The 20,771-nt window shown below is 40.2% G+C and overlaps 1 protein-coding gene across 4 annotated transcripts in view; it reads left to right on the top strand.

Annotated features, from left to right (window-relative positions):
* The window catches only part of LOC113540944 (EMAP like 4), an 86,600-nt gene that overhangs the window by 41,265 nt on the left and 24,564 nt on the right, over positions 1-20,771 (top strand). For 3 of the 4 annotated variants that reach the window (XM_034301397.2, XM_034301391.2, XM_034301384.2), the window contains exons 2-6: positions 10,899-11,075; positions 16,367-16,499; positions 17,043-17,249; positions 20,377-20,517; positions 20,636-20,661. In XM_034301397.2, the coding sequence (XP_034157288.1) occupies positions 10,899-11,075; positions 16,367-16,499; positions 17,043-17,249; positions 20,377-20,517; positions 20,636-20,661 (684 nt within the window). The remainder of the gene's footprint in view (positions 1-10,898; positions 11,076-16,366; positions 16,500-17,042; positions 17,250-20,376; positions 20,518-20,635; positions 20,662-20,771) is intronic. The other variant, XM_034301408.2, reaches the window with a different exon arrangement.

The raw sequence follows: 20,771 nt of genomic DNA, 5'->3' as shown, positions 1-20,771 counted from the left end.
GTTTAGTACAGTAAAGCTGGCCTGGTATAGGGAAAAGTGTGTGTTTAGTACAGTAAAGCTGACCTGGTATAGGGAAAGGTGTGTGTTTAGTACAGTAAAGCTGACCTGGTCTAGGGAAAAGTGTGTGTTTAGTACAGTAAAGCTGACCTGGTCTAGGGAAAAGTGTGTGTTTAGTACAGTAAAGCTGACCTGTGATACAGTACAGCAGGCGTTCAGTACAGTAAGTCCTGCATGATGATGTAGCTTGTATAGAAGTAGTAAAGCTGGCTCACAGTATAGTAAAGTGAATGCTCAGTGCAGTACGGTAAAGTTGGCATGCACTATGGTAAAGCTGCTGTACATTATGGGATGTGGTAGGGTGGAGCTGGCATATAGTGTCTTAAAGTAGACATGAAATACAGTGGAGCTGGTGTGCAGTTCTGTAAAGCTGTGTGCAGTAAATCTGGTGTGTGTTGTGCTATTGTAGAGCTGTTGTACGGTAAAGCTGTAGCCTGGAGCACTGGAGCTGGTGCGCAGTAAGGGTAAGTTGTACGCTACAGTAAAACAGGCTTGTTTTGTCCTCTTGTGGAGGCGGTCTGGGACACGTGGCCACCGCATTTGTAGTGTGAATTTGTAGCAATGCGTCCTGATGCGTCCCTGAAAGCATCAAAAGAACACGTCGTCACCAGCGTCACCAGCTTCAGGGCTTTCTGAATCGAGCTACTGTTAAACTGCCCAGCCACACTGTTAATACATGTAACTGGGCATGTTATGTATATTATTATAATTAAATCTCTATATTAAAACGTGCATACTGGCCACAAGTCTCCTCTTATATGCGTACTTTGTTACTGCTTTCAACATGAGTTCTGCTTCTTACTGCATGAACGTATTCACATTCTCATAACTATTTGAATCTAATAATACAAGATTATTTCTAATAAGACACTTCTGGCACAATGATGAAATAACTAGTTAAGGAAATTGTACGTTTTTGCATTGATGGCCTTGATGTTGGGGTTTAAAATGGCTTTGGGTTTGGAAAGGGCAGACTTTGGATTTTGGCAGTGTATATTCAGTCGTCAGATGTCACTGTTGAAAGAAATATTATATAGTGCGACAGAACTGCTATATTAACAGTGTGCTTGTGTTGCAGCTTTATTATACGTTTGATATTTGACAATATATTTGCGTTTATAGCCTGTGCACTGGGGTTGAGTTATTTAGAACCATGTGTGTAAGGGACGAAGAAACGCACAAGTGATCAGTGAAGACACATATAGGACAAATGAAACTACCAGCTGTGAACGGTTATCCATCTCGGCTGTCCACTTTTTGATCGAGTCCCCCGAGACGGATCTCAATACCGAGTGTGAACAGGAACAATCTCTTACTCTGATGCTGTTTTTCTTTCCCCTTCCCCCCTCTCTCTGTGTGTGTCTCTTGGCTCGGCCGTTCAGTCTAATGTCTTTAAGCAAACCTGTCTCTACACGCAATAAACAGTTTGAAGCTGCATGCGAGCTGCAGTTTACCAGCCGAGAGCCACGCTGTGACATTCGCCACGCTGACACACTGGCATTTACACACACATTCCAGAGGAAAAGCTACACACAAGAATGTGTGTGTTCATGCTCACTTTATGGACCTCCCTAGTGGTGCAGTGTGAAATAGTGCTTTCCTGCTTCCTCACTGTGGCAGTCAATGCACACTTTTACTTTATCTTAAGTTCAAGTCTGGCATTTTTGCACGTCAGACTCACAGAATCAAACAAAGAGTGTGTGTGTTTGGGGAGGGGGTAGAAGACACAGATCACAGCATTCCTCTTCTCCACTTGTCATTCCCCTAGTCCCAGATTGAACTCTCATTAAAAGTGCACCCCAAGTCCTCTGGAGTGTTTCTGTGTGTGCCTATGTGTGTGTGGGTGTATTTGTACGCCTAGCCCGGGGCTATAACAATGAATCACTAACATATCATTTCAGAGCGGCCCATTCTTCCTTCTCTTGTCTTAATCCCGTGCTGCTTTCTGTCCTCGAGCCACAGTGGAATGTCATTCATAAAGGAGCTTCTTGCTCTTTTTAGCTCCAGCAAACCACATACTATATTCCCTCATTACATTACAATAATTATAAGAAACAATAATATACATATAATATAATGAGATCGCTGTAATGTTTTCAGAACAGTGCTACGTTCTCTGTACATGTAGGTTACAGAGACATTATCCACCAAGTGAACCTTAGACTGAGAACCGTTGATTTATAGGATGTGGGGATTTTGAATATCAGTGGGCTGTGTGACATCCAAATCATTACACTACATTAAGCATGAAAAGGAAAGCTCTGGCTGCTCACCAAAATACGGCTCTTTTATCTTGCTGAGCAGGATCTCCCCAGAGTCCCCCCGAGTCCTCGGACTGCATGCAAATGTGCGCTCTCACATGTGCGGATGTATAATATCTGTGGTGTGAGCATACTTGCTTCCTGTCCACATTTGCGCAGCACACCAGCAGCATGACCTCGTGCAGTTCTGGGTCTCCAGAGCGTTGCCATGTATGCGTGTGCATTTGCGTGTGCAAGCACAGACAATAATTCTCTTGTGCTTTTGCATTAGATTACGCTCAGAACAAGATGAAAGTATGTAAATGTGCTTCTGTCTCATCTCCGTGTGAAAAAAAAATCACACTTCTATGAAGGTGTTCAATCAGTGTCACCAAAACCAAATGTGGACAAATGAAAAATTTATAAGCTAGACCACCAGGCAAGTGAAAGCTCCAGTGTGCTGCACACACAGAGGAGCAATTAACTAGGCTAAAAAGCATCAGTGAGCGTAAAGGAAATTAGAAGTCTGATACATGCATTACATACAGACCGTGAAAATGAGCAAGTACTTGAATCCCTGGGAGGGGGCGATTTTATGTAGCTGTAGTCTTTTATCTTCTAATAGTAATTCATTCATTCTGTTTCTGGTAATGAACCATATCGTATTTGCAGCCTTGACAGAAATGCAGAAAGTCTTTGGTTAACATTTTGGCTATGAGCTGTGTGGTGTTCTGTCACACACTTTAACATTATTAATTCGGGCTAGCATTTTTCTGTTTCATTCAACAAGTGTGTACTGCATGTTGTACTAGCATCAGGGTTATAGAACAGTGTTTCTTGTGTATTTTGCTCCATATCGCTTTGTATTCCGGATTCTGATCGTCAGAGATTGTCTAACATCCATTCAAGTTAATAATATGTCTAGTAAGAATAGCTCCTACTGACAGTCAGGTCACATTCTTGGTTTATGTGCGTATGGCAGCAAGTGGCAGGTTTTGGGAAAAGTAGCTCGCATCATAGAATTCATGCTACTGAATGCTACTGAATTCATAAAAGAATTCATGCTACTGATACGTTTAAATGCTGACTGGTTCATAAACGTATCTACGTTCATGCTACTGATAGGTTTATGAACCAGTCAGCATTTAAACATCCTTCAATCTCTGGATGTTTGAGTTAAGAAAAAAAAATCCTATATACTGTATGTTCCTGCTATAAGAGCAGCTTACTTAACCTGCTTGTCCTCTGGGCAACTATGAATATAATAACGAATAGTCCGAACACGAAATCCTTGGTCCCTGACTCTCTAGAGTACTGTAGAATGCACACTCAGACTCTGATGAAGCCTCAGCTGACTTGAGGCTAAGATAAAGTGCTGCATGCATCAGTGTATCTTTGTATATGAGATGCATGGCATGTCTAAGATAAAAAAAAAAAAAAAAACGCTGTTCGTAGTGCACGGCGCAGTGTCATCATTTCTCACATAGCCAGGAAGAACTAGAAAGCACAAGTGGCAGAGGTGCTATTAATAACGTGTAATGGAATCTGAGTGATGAAATGATGAGCTATATTTAAGTGGCATGTTATGCCTTGCTGTACACCTAATGTATTTTGGGCCTTTGATTTTTTTATTTTATTATTTTTTTTTTTGAAGAACCTGCTCTGATGCATTGCGAGTCTTCTTGTAACAGCTTCTCAATAAGTGTGTTCACGTTCTACATAATGTCCTTAAGTGACACTTTCTGTCTTGCTGTTTTCGCTCATTAGTAGTGATTCATTCCTTTCGCTTCATGCCGTCAGTAATGCGAGGGAAGGATGGCTGACATCACTTCCTGTGTGACCTCACCTTTAGACATGACAGAGCGAGAATTTGGGCAGCCTCTCTCTTTTAACGCTACATTAGCATACATTACAAAGAGAGTCTGCTCATATTTGTTGCTCAGTAAGGTGAAGAATTACCCTTTGACTGACATTGCATGATGCATGACGTGGAAATGGAGGTGATTGTGAAAAGAGTGCAAACAAAACCTGACGTATTATGAAAACACACTGGATTACTGTGGCTCAGCAGAGGTTGGGAAATGCTGTCATTAACACCAACAAAAGACTGGATGTAATCTTCCATTATAGATACTAGGGGACCTGTAACAAACAAAACAGGATGAATCACAATCATTCACACTGATCAGGATTATTTGAAATGTTAGTTATTAGATTATTATTATTAGATTATTATTATTATCTAATTATTGGATTCAACAAGCATATGTGTGTTTCCATATGTATATACAGTAGTTATCAAACACAACATTCAGTCTCGGTTACTTTTTTGATCATATCAAATTGCTGCATCTTCATATTTTAATAACCAGTAATCTTATTTGAAGACTTTGATCTATGAACTATCTGTAATTGTTTTGTCATGTCATGGGCTGGGCAACTGCTTTATCCTGATCAGGGTTCATGTCCATGTGGGTTTCCTCTGGGTTCTCTGGTTTCCTCGCACCACAAAAAAAACATGCCTGTACATGTGTACTCTAAATTGTGTGTCAGTGTGTGTCAGTGTGTGCGTGTGAGAGTGCAGTGTTCCCAGGATAGACTTGGGATCCACCATGACCTTGACCATGATAAAGCATTTCCTGCAGATGCTGGTGTTTTTGCTGTAGTACATGACCTATTGCTCAGTTACCTGTTTGTGTATTTCTGTAACAGGATTTATATGTGTAAGTCAATATGTGCCTTCCATTTGCAGTTTTTTTTAACAGTCTAAAGGGCAGAAAAGGCAGTTTACTTGTGTGCAGTGCTGATAAATGGCTGTGTATGGTGCACTGTAATGCTACAATTATACTTGTTATTAGGAGGTCACAGAATCAACAAAACGGACAATAAAACAGCTAATCACATCTGTGTGTATGGCAATCATTAGCCAGATGTCATAATCACGAAGTGGTAAATTGTTTGTAGAGGGTTGGTCATGCCTGAAAACTTTTTCTGTCGCCTATCAGCAAACATACTAGCAAACTTATTTACAGCAAACTTATTTACTTTCCACTAACTGCTTCACAAATAATAACTTTAATAAATGAATAACTTTTAAGCACTGGACACTGTGCACCCCAAACCTGTTTTAGTTCAGCAACTACATCTTACTTTATCCCCATGTTCACCATTGTACATGAAAGTGAGTGCACAGTCGTGATAGGGAGTGACCTGTGAAGTGTGTAACAGACATCAAGTCTCAGAGGCAGTCACTGTATTAGCTGTAATTGATTATTAACTGCTAAACAGTTCATTTGAGGCAACACACTATTAAGTTAGCACATAGTTGACCACTAAACTGCTTTGCTAATAGTTGCATTGGGTACTATACAAGTAAAAAAAAAGTATGCTGTTTGTATATAGTGTTTGTATTTTGGAAATGAATCTTGAAGTGTGATTTGAGGTTTCTGATGAGCTTGCCAGCAATGCACCATGCTTGTGGTGAAGCTGTGATCATTTGTAGTTCTTTCAGAGATAAGTAGTTTAGCTAGCATGCTTTTGCCTGCCTGTTCTCTACTTTTTGCACAAAAAATGTCAAAATGCAAAATCAGCAAAATGCAAAAAAAAAAAAAAGTGCTCTTTCTACAAGCTCCATTACACTGTCTCTGTCTCATTCTTCACTCAAGTCAGTAAACTCTGTTTTTCTCTTTCAGTTTTCTTCCGTTCTTATCTGTCTTTAGCATGTCTTGGCACGCTGCCCAATGCAATCTAAAGGCCGTCTTTTGGCTTAATCATGGTTTTTCTATCATTGTGCTTTCAAGCGTCCCAGCCCATCATTGCATCCCATGAGTCAGTCACTGTTCTTGTTTACTCTCACATATATTAGCCTTGTTTAGGTTACGGCTTCCCCGTACAGCACACACACACACACACACACACACACACACACACACACACACACACACACCTCAAGCCTTTATCCTCAACTCCAGACATGATGTCTGTGTATATGGGAGTGGGGGTGTGAGTGCAGTTTGGGGCACAAAGGGGGAAATGTACACCACCACACATACGCACTGGCGCCACCGCACACACAGCCAGTTGAGACATGTGCCTCCTCGTGTTATGAGCTTCTTTACAAGCATTTTAATGAGCAACAAGCATGAGCAAAAAAAGACATTGATTATTTTTCTTGCTAAGAGGCCGCATGTGGAGTCTCCTGCCCTTTGCACAAAAATGTAGCATTTTGAGTTTTACTCATTTGGGATGTAGCTAACATGAACATGATCTTCCTTAGTGAGGGAGAAATCTGGCCATCTGGTTGTGTTCTAAATGTCTCTGCTGTTGTTGAACATTAACAAGGCATACTAGTCTAATGCTGTGTGTGTGTGTGTGTGTGTTTGTGTGTGTGTGTATGTGTAATAGAAATATGGCTTTGGAGGATGATTGCGCCACTCTTCCAGCAGAACTCTTATCTGACCTGTATATCTGCTATCTCTGCCTGATGACTTCCTCCATAGACCTGCAGGCTAAACGAAGCACACACTGCAGGGATTGTTACATGCCAAGCATGTGTGTTTGTGTGTGAGGATGTTTGTTGTAGAGAAGGAACGCTTTGTGGTCCTCTGCTCATGTGCATATGTGTTCAAGGAAGAGTATGTGTAAGTACTGAGTTATAAGGATGAGTGTGTGTGCATGAGTGTGTAAGTGCAGAGGGGCGCGAGAACGAGAACGCCCAGGAATTTGGCGGGTTATTGTGAAATATGACAAGTGCCGAAACCGATCCTTCCTTCCTTTTGGCCTGCAAGTGCTCGTGGTAGAAACAAGCGAGGCATTTCTGATACACACGCAGACATTCCCCGACACCAGGGTCATCTGGGGGAAACACAAATACGGGTTCATACACAATTCATGCTGTCACAATCCAAGGGGTGTAACGATACACACCGTTCACGATTCAATTCACGATACTGGCTTCGTGGTTCAGGATTCAATTATATTCTCATAATATTTTGAACAAAATTTTAATGAAGAAAAATGATGACTGAGATTCATTTTTATTTTTTTTTTCATTTTTATAAATTCTCCCAAAAATTGCTTGAATAAGCAAAGTCTGTGACTCAGAGAAAATGATTGCTAGAAGCATAATGTAGCTCTGTAGCGCTTGAGCATCATTTTAACCGAAAATAGAGCTCCAAAGTCGGCTAAAGTGCCTGTCTTCTGTAGCCTCTTTCTTGGGCACCATAGCTTGCAGCAGTGTGAGGCTGGACTCCTTTTAAAGCTAATGAAGAGCTCTTTTTAACTGTTATAATGTGGTCATGTAACCGTGATGTATAATGCATGTCCATTGCCATCTGGCGATATCGGGCTCAGCGTATCCTCTATATAAGCTTTGCACTGATTGGGACCTCTGATGTTCAAACAGTGCAGTTGCTTTAGAGGCATAATTAATCGAATGCTGATTTCCACAATGTGAGTCGCATATTCCTATGATGCATGTTGTGAACTTTTTGTATTGCGTTACATTATGTCACGGTGCCCTACAAAATACTAGTGATTATTCTATATTCTGTGGGATAATTCACCACTAATAAGTCAATTATAGCTCAGTTGTAAACCTCCTCTGTCTTTCTCTCTCTTTCATTCTCTTCTATACATAATTGCTGGTATTGAATATACTACTTCTGAACTGATTTGCTCCCTTTTTAGTGGCATTGTATGGTGTGTTTGCCTTTTTTGCTTTGGTGTTCCCTGGTGTAGGAGCTCTGCCAATAAGGCGGCTTAAAGGAAATACCTGCTCTAAAAGGAGGAAAGTGTGGGTGGAGAACCTAGAAGGTGAATCACTGAGTTCAATGGCCAGCTTCAGTGCATTTTTTTACAAACTTCCTGAAACCATGAGAATTCACTTTTATTCCTGTGAAAACAATAAACTGCTTTGAAGTTTTGAATGCACTGAAAATGTCTCCAGGTATTGTGATTGGGCATGTTCTGGTCGATACCAAACAATACAATAATGATATCAAAGCTTTTAGTACAAGCCAGTATCCAATATTGAAGTGAAAATGTCTGCATTAGAGCACTATTGAATTCTCGATGCTTGGTCAGAAGGTGTTGATTAATTTTCTTTTTTTGTATAACAGCAGCTCTAGCAGTAATTCAAAGTATAGTTTTGATCACAGGTTTATATTAATGACAGCTGTTTCACAAGGACACGTTTGGCTTATGCTGCATGCAAACATTTAAAAATGTAGTTATTGATATGGTGAAGTTTTCTGTAAGGAGACGTTTTTGGAAGGAGTCTCCAGTGTCAGCACTTTGTAACAGTCAGAGGTACAGCTGTAACTTTTCTGACAGAGGAAAGTCGGAGACAGAGGTTTGCGGTTTCTCAGTAACATGATAAGTAATTATTAACTTCATGAGAGAGAAAAAATGATATGATACGTACCAGCTGCTATAATGTAAATGATAAAGGGGAAACCTGACGTGACTTTTTTAATAAATAAAAAAGTGTAATCATTAACAAATTGCTATGTGGTGTAAGAGGAATTAAACACTTCAGAACATGCTGTTATTAGAAGATAATCAACTTTGTGGTGGTATCACAGAACCTCTTTGATTATTTTTTTTTTGAAAGCAGCACGTTGTAAGATGTTCCATTCCTTACACATCTCCTGCAATCGCATGCATGATTGACATCAGTCAACATAACGCATTCATGGCATAAAGCATGTCAGTGGATGGGATGGGAAAATATATCAAATCGGGTTTGTTACTGATCCAGTGTTTTCAGGCCAATATCGGCCCTGATACTAGTATTCTGTTTCAGACTGATACATCCATAATTGTAATATGATATTTTTGCCATATCATCCAACTTTATCTCTGAGTTTGAGTGCTAGATTTTTAATCTTTTATCACTCTATTCCTAGTTTGTTGTTCTTTTTTATCTTGTTTTTATGATACATTGAGTCATTTCCTCTAGTTTATGATGTTCACATGCTTATCTCAGATATAGAATTTATACTCAAAACGTCTTTGCTATCAGTTTTCAAGTGAAAGTTTCTCGTGCGATTTCTCCTTCTGTTTGAAGTGTCTTGGTAAAGAGAGAAGGTAAAAGATGGTGAAGTTAAAGAAATGATCTGTGATTATCCCCCCTCTCACGGAACGATTTGGCAATCGGACCTCAAACCAGAGAAATGTCTGGAAGGCTTTAGGAAGCCGGTTCCCTTCCTTTGGTCCTCGCTCTGCCTGCGGTTGCCAGATTGGGCTGATTGATTTCTTTGCTGGCTTGGTTGGATCTATGTGGCAGTTACGCTTGGCTCCAGAGTGTGCTAATTTGTGTGGCTCAAAGTTGCAGAGAGCTTTTTTCTGTTCTTTGAATTTGTGTGTGTGTGTGTGTGTGTGTGTGTGTGCGTGTGTGTGTATTTTGTATCCAATCTTGTGGGCTCTGTGTTGACTAGCCATGTTGACCTGCGTGTTCATTCCCGGATTTTGTGTGTGTGTGTGTGTGTGTGTGTGTGTGTGTGCGCCAGGGCATTCCTCAGCCCTTTCTCTTCCCTTAACTCCCACGCAGGCAGCTACAATAACCACTCTGTGACCTTAAGACTAGCTCTCTGCATTCTGCGCTCTGCAGCACTGTGTGTGGAATGTGTGGATTGGTCTGTGCTTTATCAGTTCAAAAGGTGTGTGTGTGTGTGTCTTCATAATTTATTGTTGGTACTAATATTATTTATATATTTATATATATAAATATGTGTGTGTGTTTGTGTGTGTGTATATATGTGTATATATATGTGTATGTATATATATATATATATATATATATATATATATATATATATATATATATATATACTGTGTGTGTGTGTATATTGTAGAGTTCCTTTTATTTGCCTTGTTTTTATCATAAGGACATGTGTTTACGTGTTACGTGTGAGTATACGTTGTGTACTCACACACACACATAACTCAGACAGGCGGTGCTCAGTGAGGGGCCCACTAACTAGCTAACCGCAGTTGAGAATTCAGGGCCTCTTCATTAGCAGTCATAGTCCGCCAAGTGAGTGTGGGCTGCTGCAGAAGTCCAAGCTCAAACCACAGCTACTCTACATAGCCTACTGCAGTGCTGAGACACAACACGCACACATGCCGGCCAGCACCAGGCCAAACACTACCATTTACATGCTCACACTGTACTGTCTGAATGAGACCCTATAACGTAGGTGCTCACAGTGTATGTGAGAAACAGTACCTACGAACCTATCTTAACCAACCTGGCACTCATGTGTGTGCATGTCCACGGACAACACTCTTTTTCTCCCCATTGTGCTCTGCAAATTCCAGAAAATCAGTTTGTGACATTTTTTTTTTAGCCACAACTAACTTAGAAAAGAGGATAGACAGTTATTATGAGTTAACTCTTATGGATTAGCAAAATTAGTCTCTGTTTAGGCTGGCTAAAAACTGAAAATAACAAAAGATATTACAGGTGATGGTTTATTTGGTTTTGCAATTATATAATATCTGAATTACCTCAATGAAAACTACACAGTCTGCAAAAAAGTCACATAGTTTATCTTGAAGGCCTGCTAATGGAATGTTCTCTCTCTCTCTCTCTCTCAGATGACAGTATCTCGGCGGCGAGTGTGTCGGACATGCAGGACCGGCTGTCGTCTCTGGAACTGCGTGTGCAGCAGCAGGAGGATGAGCTCACCGTGATGAAGGCTGCACTGGCCGACGTGCTCCGACGCCTCGCACAGTCCGAGGACATGGCTGCCAAGAAGCAGCAGAACACCAAAGGTAAGAGAGCACTGTGTGTGTATGTGTGTGAAGAAGCTAAGTAGAGAAGCTAAGATGTTTTTATTTGTCACATATACATTACAGCACAATGATTCTTTTCTTCGCGTATCCCAGCTTGTTAGGAAGTTGGGGTCAGAGTGCAGCGTCAGCCATGATACAGTGCCCCTGGAGCAGAGAGGGTTAAGGGCCTTGCTCAAGGGCCCAACTGTGGCAGCTTGGCAGTGCTGGGGCTCGAACCCCTGACTTTGTGATCAGTAACCCAGAGCCATGTTAGAATAATATGTCAATATTAACAGTTCATATTGCAGTATAATTGGCAAATCTTTTACCATGCTTTACAATATTATTGCAATATCATATTAAGGAGAATTTCTACTGCTATTTGTTGTCACTTGAACACTTAATTTTTCAAACTTCTGCAGAACCCTCCTCCAGTAGAATGAATAAAACGCTTATCTTCACCAAAATGCATTCATGTGATGCTGCCTGTGAGTGACTTAGATGTCTTCCGACTGGGCACAGTGTTTAGATCAGAATTGTGCAAAACGCTGCTTATAAATTCTGCATTCCTTTTGATTCGCAGCTACATGTGTGTAAATATGTGTGTGAGAGAGTGTGTGAATAGAGTAGTTTTATTTCTTTTACTGACTCTGCACCATGGACCATGGATTTTTACCTCTCTATTTTCTACCGTTACTATAGGTATTATCTAGCTTTATTTGTTTGTTTGTTTGTTTGTTTGTTTGTTTATTTACGTACTTACTCAATCAATTAATCAATCAGAATGGGCTTCTCAGAAGATTAACTGAAGCAGCTGCGTAACCCGACTCTGAATACGCGTAACTTTCCTTTCGAAAAATCAACTTAATTTTTTTTTTTTTTTTTTTTTTTTTACTAAAGTTGCCGACTCTGAATACAGCCAGAGGAGCTGAAAAGCGCCCAGAACTTTGTTGTGTACTGAAAAACAAAGCAGAAAAAGAAGAAAAGGAAAAGCATTTGTGCCAAAAACAAAACGCTTCTGGCACCGTCTTAGCCCATATCCGCTCTCCACCTCCTCCTTTCCCGTTCCCACTGTGCTCTGCCACCAGTAGCAACTATCAAAGTGTGTGTGTGTGTGTGTGTGTGTGTGTGTGTGTGTGTGTGTGTGTGTGTGTGTGTGTGTGTGTTTGTGTGTGTGTTTGTGTGTGTGTGTGCGTGTATTTGCGTGTGTGTGTGGTCTATAGATGCTAACAAACACATTTTTCATGCTTTAGTAACAGTTTCCATCATCTATCGCTGCTCTTCTAACTATAGTTTGTGTGTGCACAAGAGATTAACAGTGAGTAGGCGTGTATATTTCCTAGCAGTAGTCTTCTCCTCTTCCCCACAGGGGGAACAAATGGAAATGGCTTTTGACCTATAGTTTGTAGCTCTATGAAGTCTTAATCAAGAATCAGCCCTAAATAGAACTTTTATAACTTATGATACAAGAAATTACCCCAGCCGCTCTGCTAAGCATACAGTGATCACAGTACTCCTTCCAAATTCCAGCCTTAAGTAACAGTCGTGTTTGTCGCAAAAGGAGGAATCGAGAACAAGAACTGTACTTTTTTATTCATACTTCCTGACTTTCAAGAACAACATAATCTTAGTGGAGGAACTTCTCTATTGTCAGACACGTAGTCCGACCTAACCTCAGAAATCCCAAGTGCGTGTCACTGCATCTCTGTTTTTGTGGAAAAAGCTGAAATGACACTAAGAACACGACATCATAAGCAGACACGTCTCTTTCAAGCTCCTTTCTGTGCACTGTTCCATGCCTCGTCTCTTTTCTACCTTCTCCATCTCCATGCTCACTGAGACATTTAATATGAGCTCTCTTTCGTGTCATGTTCTATTCTATTGCCATCCTTTCCCACAAAATTCTCATTTCCTTGCCATATTCTCAATTCATCACTTTGTTCAAAACAGTGCCTCAATCAGTATCCTCTACACAGAACACAATTTTAGGGAACAGAATTTGTGAAAGAATTTTGTGTGCTACATTATAATTTAGTTCACTTCACTTTTATTAGTATAGAAGTTTTAACATTATACTCCCAAAATGGCAAATATTAAGCTTTTAATGGTCTTAACAACAAATCATTGGTGAGAAAATTAGCAAAATTAAACAAATGCACTCCTGAGAGCTCCTCATTTGCTCATTTACTTTTGCTGCAGTGAACTGATTGGGGAAAAGCTAGAAACGGTGAAATTCACTTATATAGGTATATATATATAAGGTAATATATAGTTATGTATATACAAGGTAAAATCATGATAATGATTAAAATATTTGATGTAAAATTCAATCTATCACATGTCTGGGCCTGCAAAATTTTCCAAAAATATCTCCTGGGGTGTTTTTTTTCATTATTTATCATTATTTGTCATTATCTGACACACCTGATGAAACCCATCAAGAGCCATCTTAAACATTTAAAGAAATTAAAGAGAAAAACTATCCCATACTAAGTTTCTTAATCTTTTTGTTTAATTCTTGCTAATTTCCTGACCAATGATTTGTTGTTAAGACCATTAAAAGCTTTTATTTTTTTATTTTTTTGCCCTGGAGTGTAGACATTGTCACAAAGCACCTTTTTGGATATAGATTTAGATCTCTAATGAGCAAGCCAGGGGGGACAGTGGCAAGAAAAAACACCCAGAGACGACACGAGGAAGAAACCTTGAGTGGAACCAGACTCAAAGGGGAATCTATCCTCTTCTGGGCAACACCAGGATAGTGAGATTATGAATCCTTACAGTAGAAGAGGGCTTTGCTCATCACTCTACAGCAATAGGTACATTCAATAGCATAACATAAACACTCGTAATGCTATACACGCAGTTATTTTTCCATATAATACCCATGAACAATAAATTGGCCAAGCTAACTATAAAGCAAACACGTGAATATAGAATATATAGCTCACTACCTCGACTATGTTTTTGTACACCACTACAAATTAGCAAACCCTGAAAAATACAGTGCAGGTGAGCTGCAGTCTGGATGGGGACAAAGTATTTCAACAGACCGAACCGAGTATTTGAAAAAATACTGTAGCACAGCGTTTAAAAAAAAAAAAAAAACAAAAAAAACAAAAAACGACTGGCTATGCTTCAGCGACTCCAGTTTTCTAAACATGACCCAGCTCAGCTTCGGTAGCAGATGTTGTGGCTTGTTGTAGCCAATCACATGCATTATTTAGCTTATTTATTCACATTGTTTAGCTGAAGGTGTTGACCCAGAAACTAGCTACACGCCTAGAGATATTTACTCAGAAAGGGAACAGTTTTCACACACGTTCACGGATTCATTTAATTTATCCGCTCCGGTCTGATTAGCGAAACGATCACATGCATCACATGTTTAAAAAGAAATCGATGGACGAAAAAAAAGGAATATTTGTATGTGTGTATTCTGTTTGTCAAATTCAAAAGAGACATGTCTCATCTATTAGAAGTGGAAATGTAGAGCTTTGCTATTTGTTCAATAAAACAAATTGTCTTAATTATAAAATAATCAGTAATAGTTAAGCATTAAAAGGTCATTGTTTTTTAGTTTTTTTTAGTTGAATACTTCTGATATATGAATCGGAACACAATACTTACTTCTCTCGATCAACTCGGTAAGGCTGTGAAAGGGTGTTTGACTGTGTTCTCAGTCTGAGATGGGTAATCTGACTGTGATTAGTACTCTCTGTTAGAGTCTGTTTATCTTTGCTGTCTGGAGGGCTGCTAATGGTTACACCTGGGTGTTTTTTTCAATATGATTAAAAGTGTCAGACCGTCAGGCTTTTTTATTCTGCTTGTTCATGATAATGTCTGATCTTGTCGGGATTTGACTGTGTTTGAGAGTATCTGGCGGAGAAAAAAAAAAGAGGGAAGTCTGTTATATGCTGTGGGTGGAGGCCAGAGATTTCCATCATTATGTTAGGGTCACATGGGATCTCCTGAGATTGTACAGACACACACACACACACACATACACACACTGCAGTCTGATGAGAGCAGCCACATGTTGTGTATGTTTGTTTTTGTTGCGAGCTAACGGAGTGGGTAACTAGGCCATGGCACCAGATCACCTCTCTTCCACCACCTGCAAACAAAAACACACAGACGTAATTAATCAAGTCTACCCAAGAAGGATTACAGGACACAGTCATACAATAATTACAAACATCTCTGCTAAGAAAAAAAAAAAAAAAAAAAAAAGACACGTGAGAATCCGACGAGCAGAGCAGTGCCGAGTGCAATTAAATCAGACCTTTACATGAGCGCGTCACTGAAAGTGAGTTTTAAATAGCCTGGCTGATGCAAACTGCTGCAACGGTGTCACCCTAAGAATGACATACTAAGGTTAGATTTGCTCATTCAGGCATGTACAGTTATAGCACTGCTGTCGGTTTCACCGATACACTCAGCAGGATCCAGAGATTTGCCTCTGGTATGTGTTACTGAATACTCATCCCTTAACCAGCTTTCTGATCTTACTGAATACCTCTATGCAGATTTTACATGTAGATGGGCCATGTTTTGTGGCAAAATAATAAACGCTTTTTAAATTCATCCGTAAAATTTAAGACGGCTATACTGGAGCCGGATAACACTTGACCTGTTCGTGAGAAGTCTTGTTTACCAGGTTTCCATTGCATAAAATTAATACAACCTAAAAAAACATGTTATGACAATCAAGTCTTGTTTTTCAGAAAGAATTTCTCATGCACCTGTTAAGTCCATGCCCTGTTTTAGGGATGGTTCAGGATGTATTTCCTCCCCGTAGTGCTGTTTTGAGTAGATTTGAGTGTTATCTGATTCTGCAGGGGCGATACCACGTGCTCTGACTGGCTTTTTCTGTATATTGCCTCAGGTGATACTGCTTTTGTATTTACTCTCATGTTGTTTTTCTTTAAGGAGTGGTAGCTCTCTAGCTCAGCTTGCCTGGCTTAACCCTTCCTACGTGATCCAATTAGCTCGTCTGCATCCTGTCCTTATTAAGCTGTCTTTTATCCCGGACATTCTACCTACCCTCTCTCCCCTCTGTCCTCCTTATCTCTACTTGCAAATCACCTTACATCACCATCTTCCTTTTGACTGTCCTCGAATGACTTCTTCTTTTTCGCCAGAACTTTGACTTAGGTCAAACATGGTGAGAAATGTGGCAGTGTTTGATTTAGTTCAGAAATATAGATTGAATATTGCTATAGTAAGAATAGACGTGTGTATTCGCTCTGTAATGAAATCAACGAACTGTCTCTGGATCTGTTGTGCAGGTCAGACGCCGCTACGCGAGGCTTTCTCCATGTCCTGTATCGCTAACGGTGGCTCCAGCGGCCGCAAGACTCACAGAGACAGCTCCACGGTGTCCGTAGCCCGGAAAGAGACGTTGTCCTCTGCAGCCAAAAGGTAATGCACACTTGCTAGCATGCACAAAAAAAATCAACTAAGATCATTTACAAAAGCAAAGCACACAATGTTCTACTCACAATGTTGAAATCCTGCCATGTCATGCCTTTTTTCTTTGTAAATACCATTTCTAATCCCTTATTTATATCGGATCTCTGACTTCCTAATAATTTGTTTGTTTCACACGTTTAATATTTCAGTGAAAATCCGTTCATGGTTACATGGTTTGTAGATATTTGCCATCCATATACTTGAATACAGCAAACTGCCACTGCAGTAAACCAGCCAGCTGTTCTGTAAGACTTTGACCTGGAAGTTGTGTTCTGGGAGTTTCCTCATTTATTTTTCACTTGTTTGGTTAATGCTGCAATTTACACAGGAATTGTTGATGTACACTAAAGATGAAGGAAGTAATTAAGTGTACTTGTTTTTTCTCGCCTTCCACTAATTTATCTTTTTAACTCTTTTTGCCCTTTTGACCTCTATACTGTCCCTTTATTCTGTCACATGACCTGCTCTGTACCTGGCTGGCGTGGTTTGCAGCGGTGCGGAGAAGAAAAAAGACAAGCCTCTGCTAGAGGAGATCAAGGAGAAGGAAGAGCCACCACAAGCTAACGATAAACCCCCTTCAACACCCAGCACGCCACAGGCACCGTCCCCTTCCAGCCAACCCCCTTCCCCACATCCCCTCCAGCCCCTCCACCCCCAGAGGGCCACCCCTGAGAGCAAGGGGTCCTCCCAAGCCAAAAGGTTCCTCCCAGCATCCATTGCAGCAATTTTACAGCGTGCTGTAAAGCTCTGGCAACATTCTCACTATGCACTTTACCTCTGGCTAAGGGACAGGATTGACATGCTTCCCAAATCAGTGTGTTGCTTTGTTACAATGGATTCCTTTTCACGCAGTCCAGACTTACACAAAAGCCTTAAACAAAGATACTGAATGTCATAATCTGTCCTGGATTACAGTTAATGCTCAGGCTTTTGCCAATTTCATCAGTTTACTAATAAAGATAGGAAACACGTAAAATAATGGATCAACTGGAATTTAAGGACAGTGGATGGAAAAAAAGGTTAATGTCATGTCAATGATTACACAAACTGTGCTGATAGAAGAAGCTGTGTCATGCTTTTTTTTTTTTTTTTTTTCCTTTTCTCGTTCTGAACATTGCAGCTGTCCGATCTATACAAAATATGACTCGCATGTAATTGCTTATAGTCTCTGAAGGAAAACATGCAAGAGTGTATGCAGCAGGCCTGGAATCAGTGGGATTGACTTCCACTCTGGAGTAATTAGTCATCTGATCTCAGAGCAGAAACAGTACTCCAGATCTGTGCATGATATCCAAATCTGTAAGCAAGCATTAGCTCTCATGTGACATTGTGAGCTTGGAACATGTCTCTGTGTGTAACCAGCAATCAGGCTTTGCATTAGCTCAAGTGTGCTCTGACACCACAGGCACTATAATCAGCAAGTATTTAATAAGCTCAGAGGGAATTTTGCTGAGATCTTCATACTGGCCATGCAGCCTGTCTGATCCAGTTAGCCTAAGCCATGACAAAACAATTAGCCCCTTCCTTAAAATTAAAGTTTCATGGTCTGATCCATGGATGTTGGACTGTGCAGGTAATAAATTATTAGTCAAGGCCTGGGCCATGTCCAGGAGAATTAGCCAGACCAGGCATCTGCAAACAATTGTATTATTGTGAAGACATGGATTATGAGTGTTCCACTTGCATTCATGCAAGTACATAACTACTACACGGCTGAGTGGTTTTATGGAACCACTGCAGGACCGCATAGTGCTTAGTGCCGTAACTTTTATTATTTAGCCTCAGATATTATCAAACAGCCATTAGTTTCTATTCAAGTGCTGCTAGTGCATGAGAAGCAGGACTGTTGAGAGGTGGCTTGTGTTAAAGACGCAAAGGGAGCAGCTGCTAGGTGATCTGTCATTGCACTGGCACTCTTATTGACTCTCACTGAAGTGGGATTCAAGTTGTCACTCAGTATAAAGGACAAACATTTACTGATACAGCAGTCGCACTTAGACTGGGAAGCATGTCTGATCTGCTGGACCCTGAAGCAGTTTCTTTTCTGCCCCCTTCTTGCTCAAGGTTAACAGGGAGGGAACTGTTTGTATGATGATATTCCTTGCTGTGGGCCAGTAATGGACTATTTCTGGGAGTACTCGTGTGTGTGTGTGTGTGTGTGTGTGTGTGTGTGTGTGTGTGTGTGTGTGTGTGTGTGTGTGTGTGCACGCATGTGCGCGTGTGCGTGTATAAGCAATGGATCACTCATGACTCCTTATAAATACCTCCAATCGTTGGCATGTTTACATGCACACTCTTACTCCGCTAGTTAGAACTGAAGCACTAGAGTGCGTAGTAATTAGAGTGAGTGAAAGAGTGAAGTGTAATTTGTAATAATAAGGCATTACTGGGATTTTAACACACATTTTAACATAAAGTTTCAAACCAATAAACAGCATGACTGGCCCATATATGCTTATAGACTATAAAGGAGAATTTTCCTAGACTTGTAGACTAGAAAGACGAGAAGTTTTGCCATTAAGAACAGCTTCAATTTGTGTCACAGACACGGAAACAAATTGTATTTACTTCATATGCAAACGACCATAAAACACTTCTGCTCAAATGTTCAATCAGTTATATAAAATACATTTTGTTGCAGTATTAAATTAAGTATTAAATGAGTGAAATATGATAAAAGCTCTCTGCAACTTTATATGTTCAACCTCATTTGTAGGAAGCTGATAAAAAAAAAACTAAAATAGCAAATTGGCTAAAACAATGTACCAAGCTGTAGAAATTCATAAGAAAGAATTCATAAGAAAGCTTCCAAATTTCACATGTTTGGAAAGTGGTGATCAAATCTCAAGGCTGATACTTTGAACCGTAAAGGTTAATAAACTAAAATTTCGCTAAATTACTATATGTAGAAATATGCAGTATATTATGTATCATGTAACTTGATGTTCTTTTCCAAAACACCTAAAAATGAAATAAAATATGTAAATAATATAAACCAAGCAGTGTTTGTTTTAGACCATTTGATCTACATTATATGAGTACTTAAAAAAGAAAGTATTGAATAAAAGTATGATAGGTGATTTCCGACTTTTAAACAGCAGTACAGATGTGCTGATTGGAGGATAGTGTCATTGGAGTGATCCAGAGCTCAAGATCGTTTCATGGATATTAACATTTTCTCCTTAAGCCCGTCTGCGCATGAGGACTGCTCTTCTCCTTACTGTTTCCTTCCTGTTTTTTAATCTTGGTCCATTTCCTCTCTATATTCTCTCTCTCTTCCCTCTTCTACTTATCTGCACTTTCACTGTCTTCTTGACTAACTATTTGCCTTTGACTTTTTATGTTCTTGGCCATCATACCAAACGACTGGGGTTGGAGTTCTTGTCTCAGATAACCTGTGTGTACTAACCATTGAGTGGAGTGTGCTTTCTCTTTACGCCCGGCCTACCGCATGCATGGACTCTTTTTCAACAGAGCTGCATAATGCTCACTGTGTCCTTCATCATGAAGGCACAATTTTCCTTTTTTTTTTTTTTTGTCATTTCAGGTTTGAGATCAACCAAAGACTAGGAAAGGCATGCACATATTGAGGGTGGCTTTGTTATTGCTGTAAACCGTGAACTGAACCTGTGAATTATTTAATTCCAATCGCTGGAAATGTTTATTCAAATCAATACAGAGCAATCCTCTAATCTTTGCATGCCTTTCCACTCAATTCTAACACATGCTCTTTGCCTGTGATTGATGCAGCAGCATTTCTCTTTCCTCCTGCTCTTTGCGCAAATGGAGACTAGATTGTGTTTTGTGCTCTTTGCTTCATCACCAGGGGCCACAGTGCAAAGCGTGGTGGAGGTATGGAGCGCTCTCAGAGCACCACATGGGAGAGCGGGGAGGAGAACAGGAACAAGCTGGTCAAAGCTGCCTCCACTTCCAAACTGCTGGCCAAAGTTGTGAAGAATGCAGAGAAGTTAGTAATCTATGAACACTCCTCCACCACATCCCTTCCTCCCTGACCACCTCTGTTTTAAGGAATGATTGCTTCCATAAATAATCCCATTTATTATTACTCTCTTATCCATCCCCAGACACAGAGATCCAGTTATCAGCCAAGGTAAAGCTCTTTCCCCCCCCCCCTTTTTTTTCCATTAGCACCACACTCACCACCCCTCCTCCACCTGTCTTATCTTATAAATGTCAGTTTTGTTGGTCAGATCATTATAG

The sequence above is a fragment of the Pangasianodon hypophthalmus genome, chromosome 3 (genome assembly GCF_027358585.1).
Source record: "Pangasianodon hypophthalmus isolate fPanHyp1 chromosome 3, fPanHyp1.pri, whole genome shotgun sequence".
NCBI lineage: Eukaryota > Metazoa > Chordata > Actinopteri > Siluriformes > Pangasiidae > Pangasianodon > Pangasianodon hypophthalmus.
This window is presented reverse-complemented; position numbering and strand designations above follow the sequence as displayed.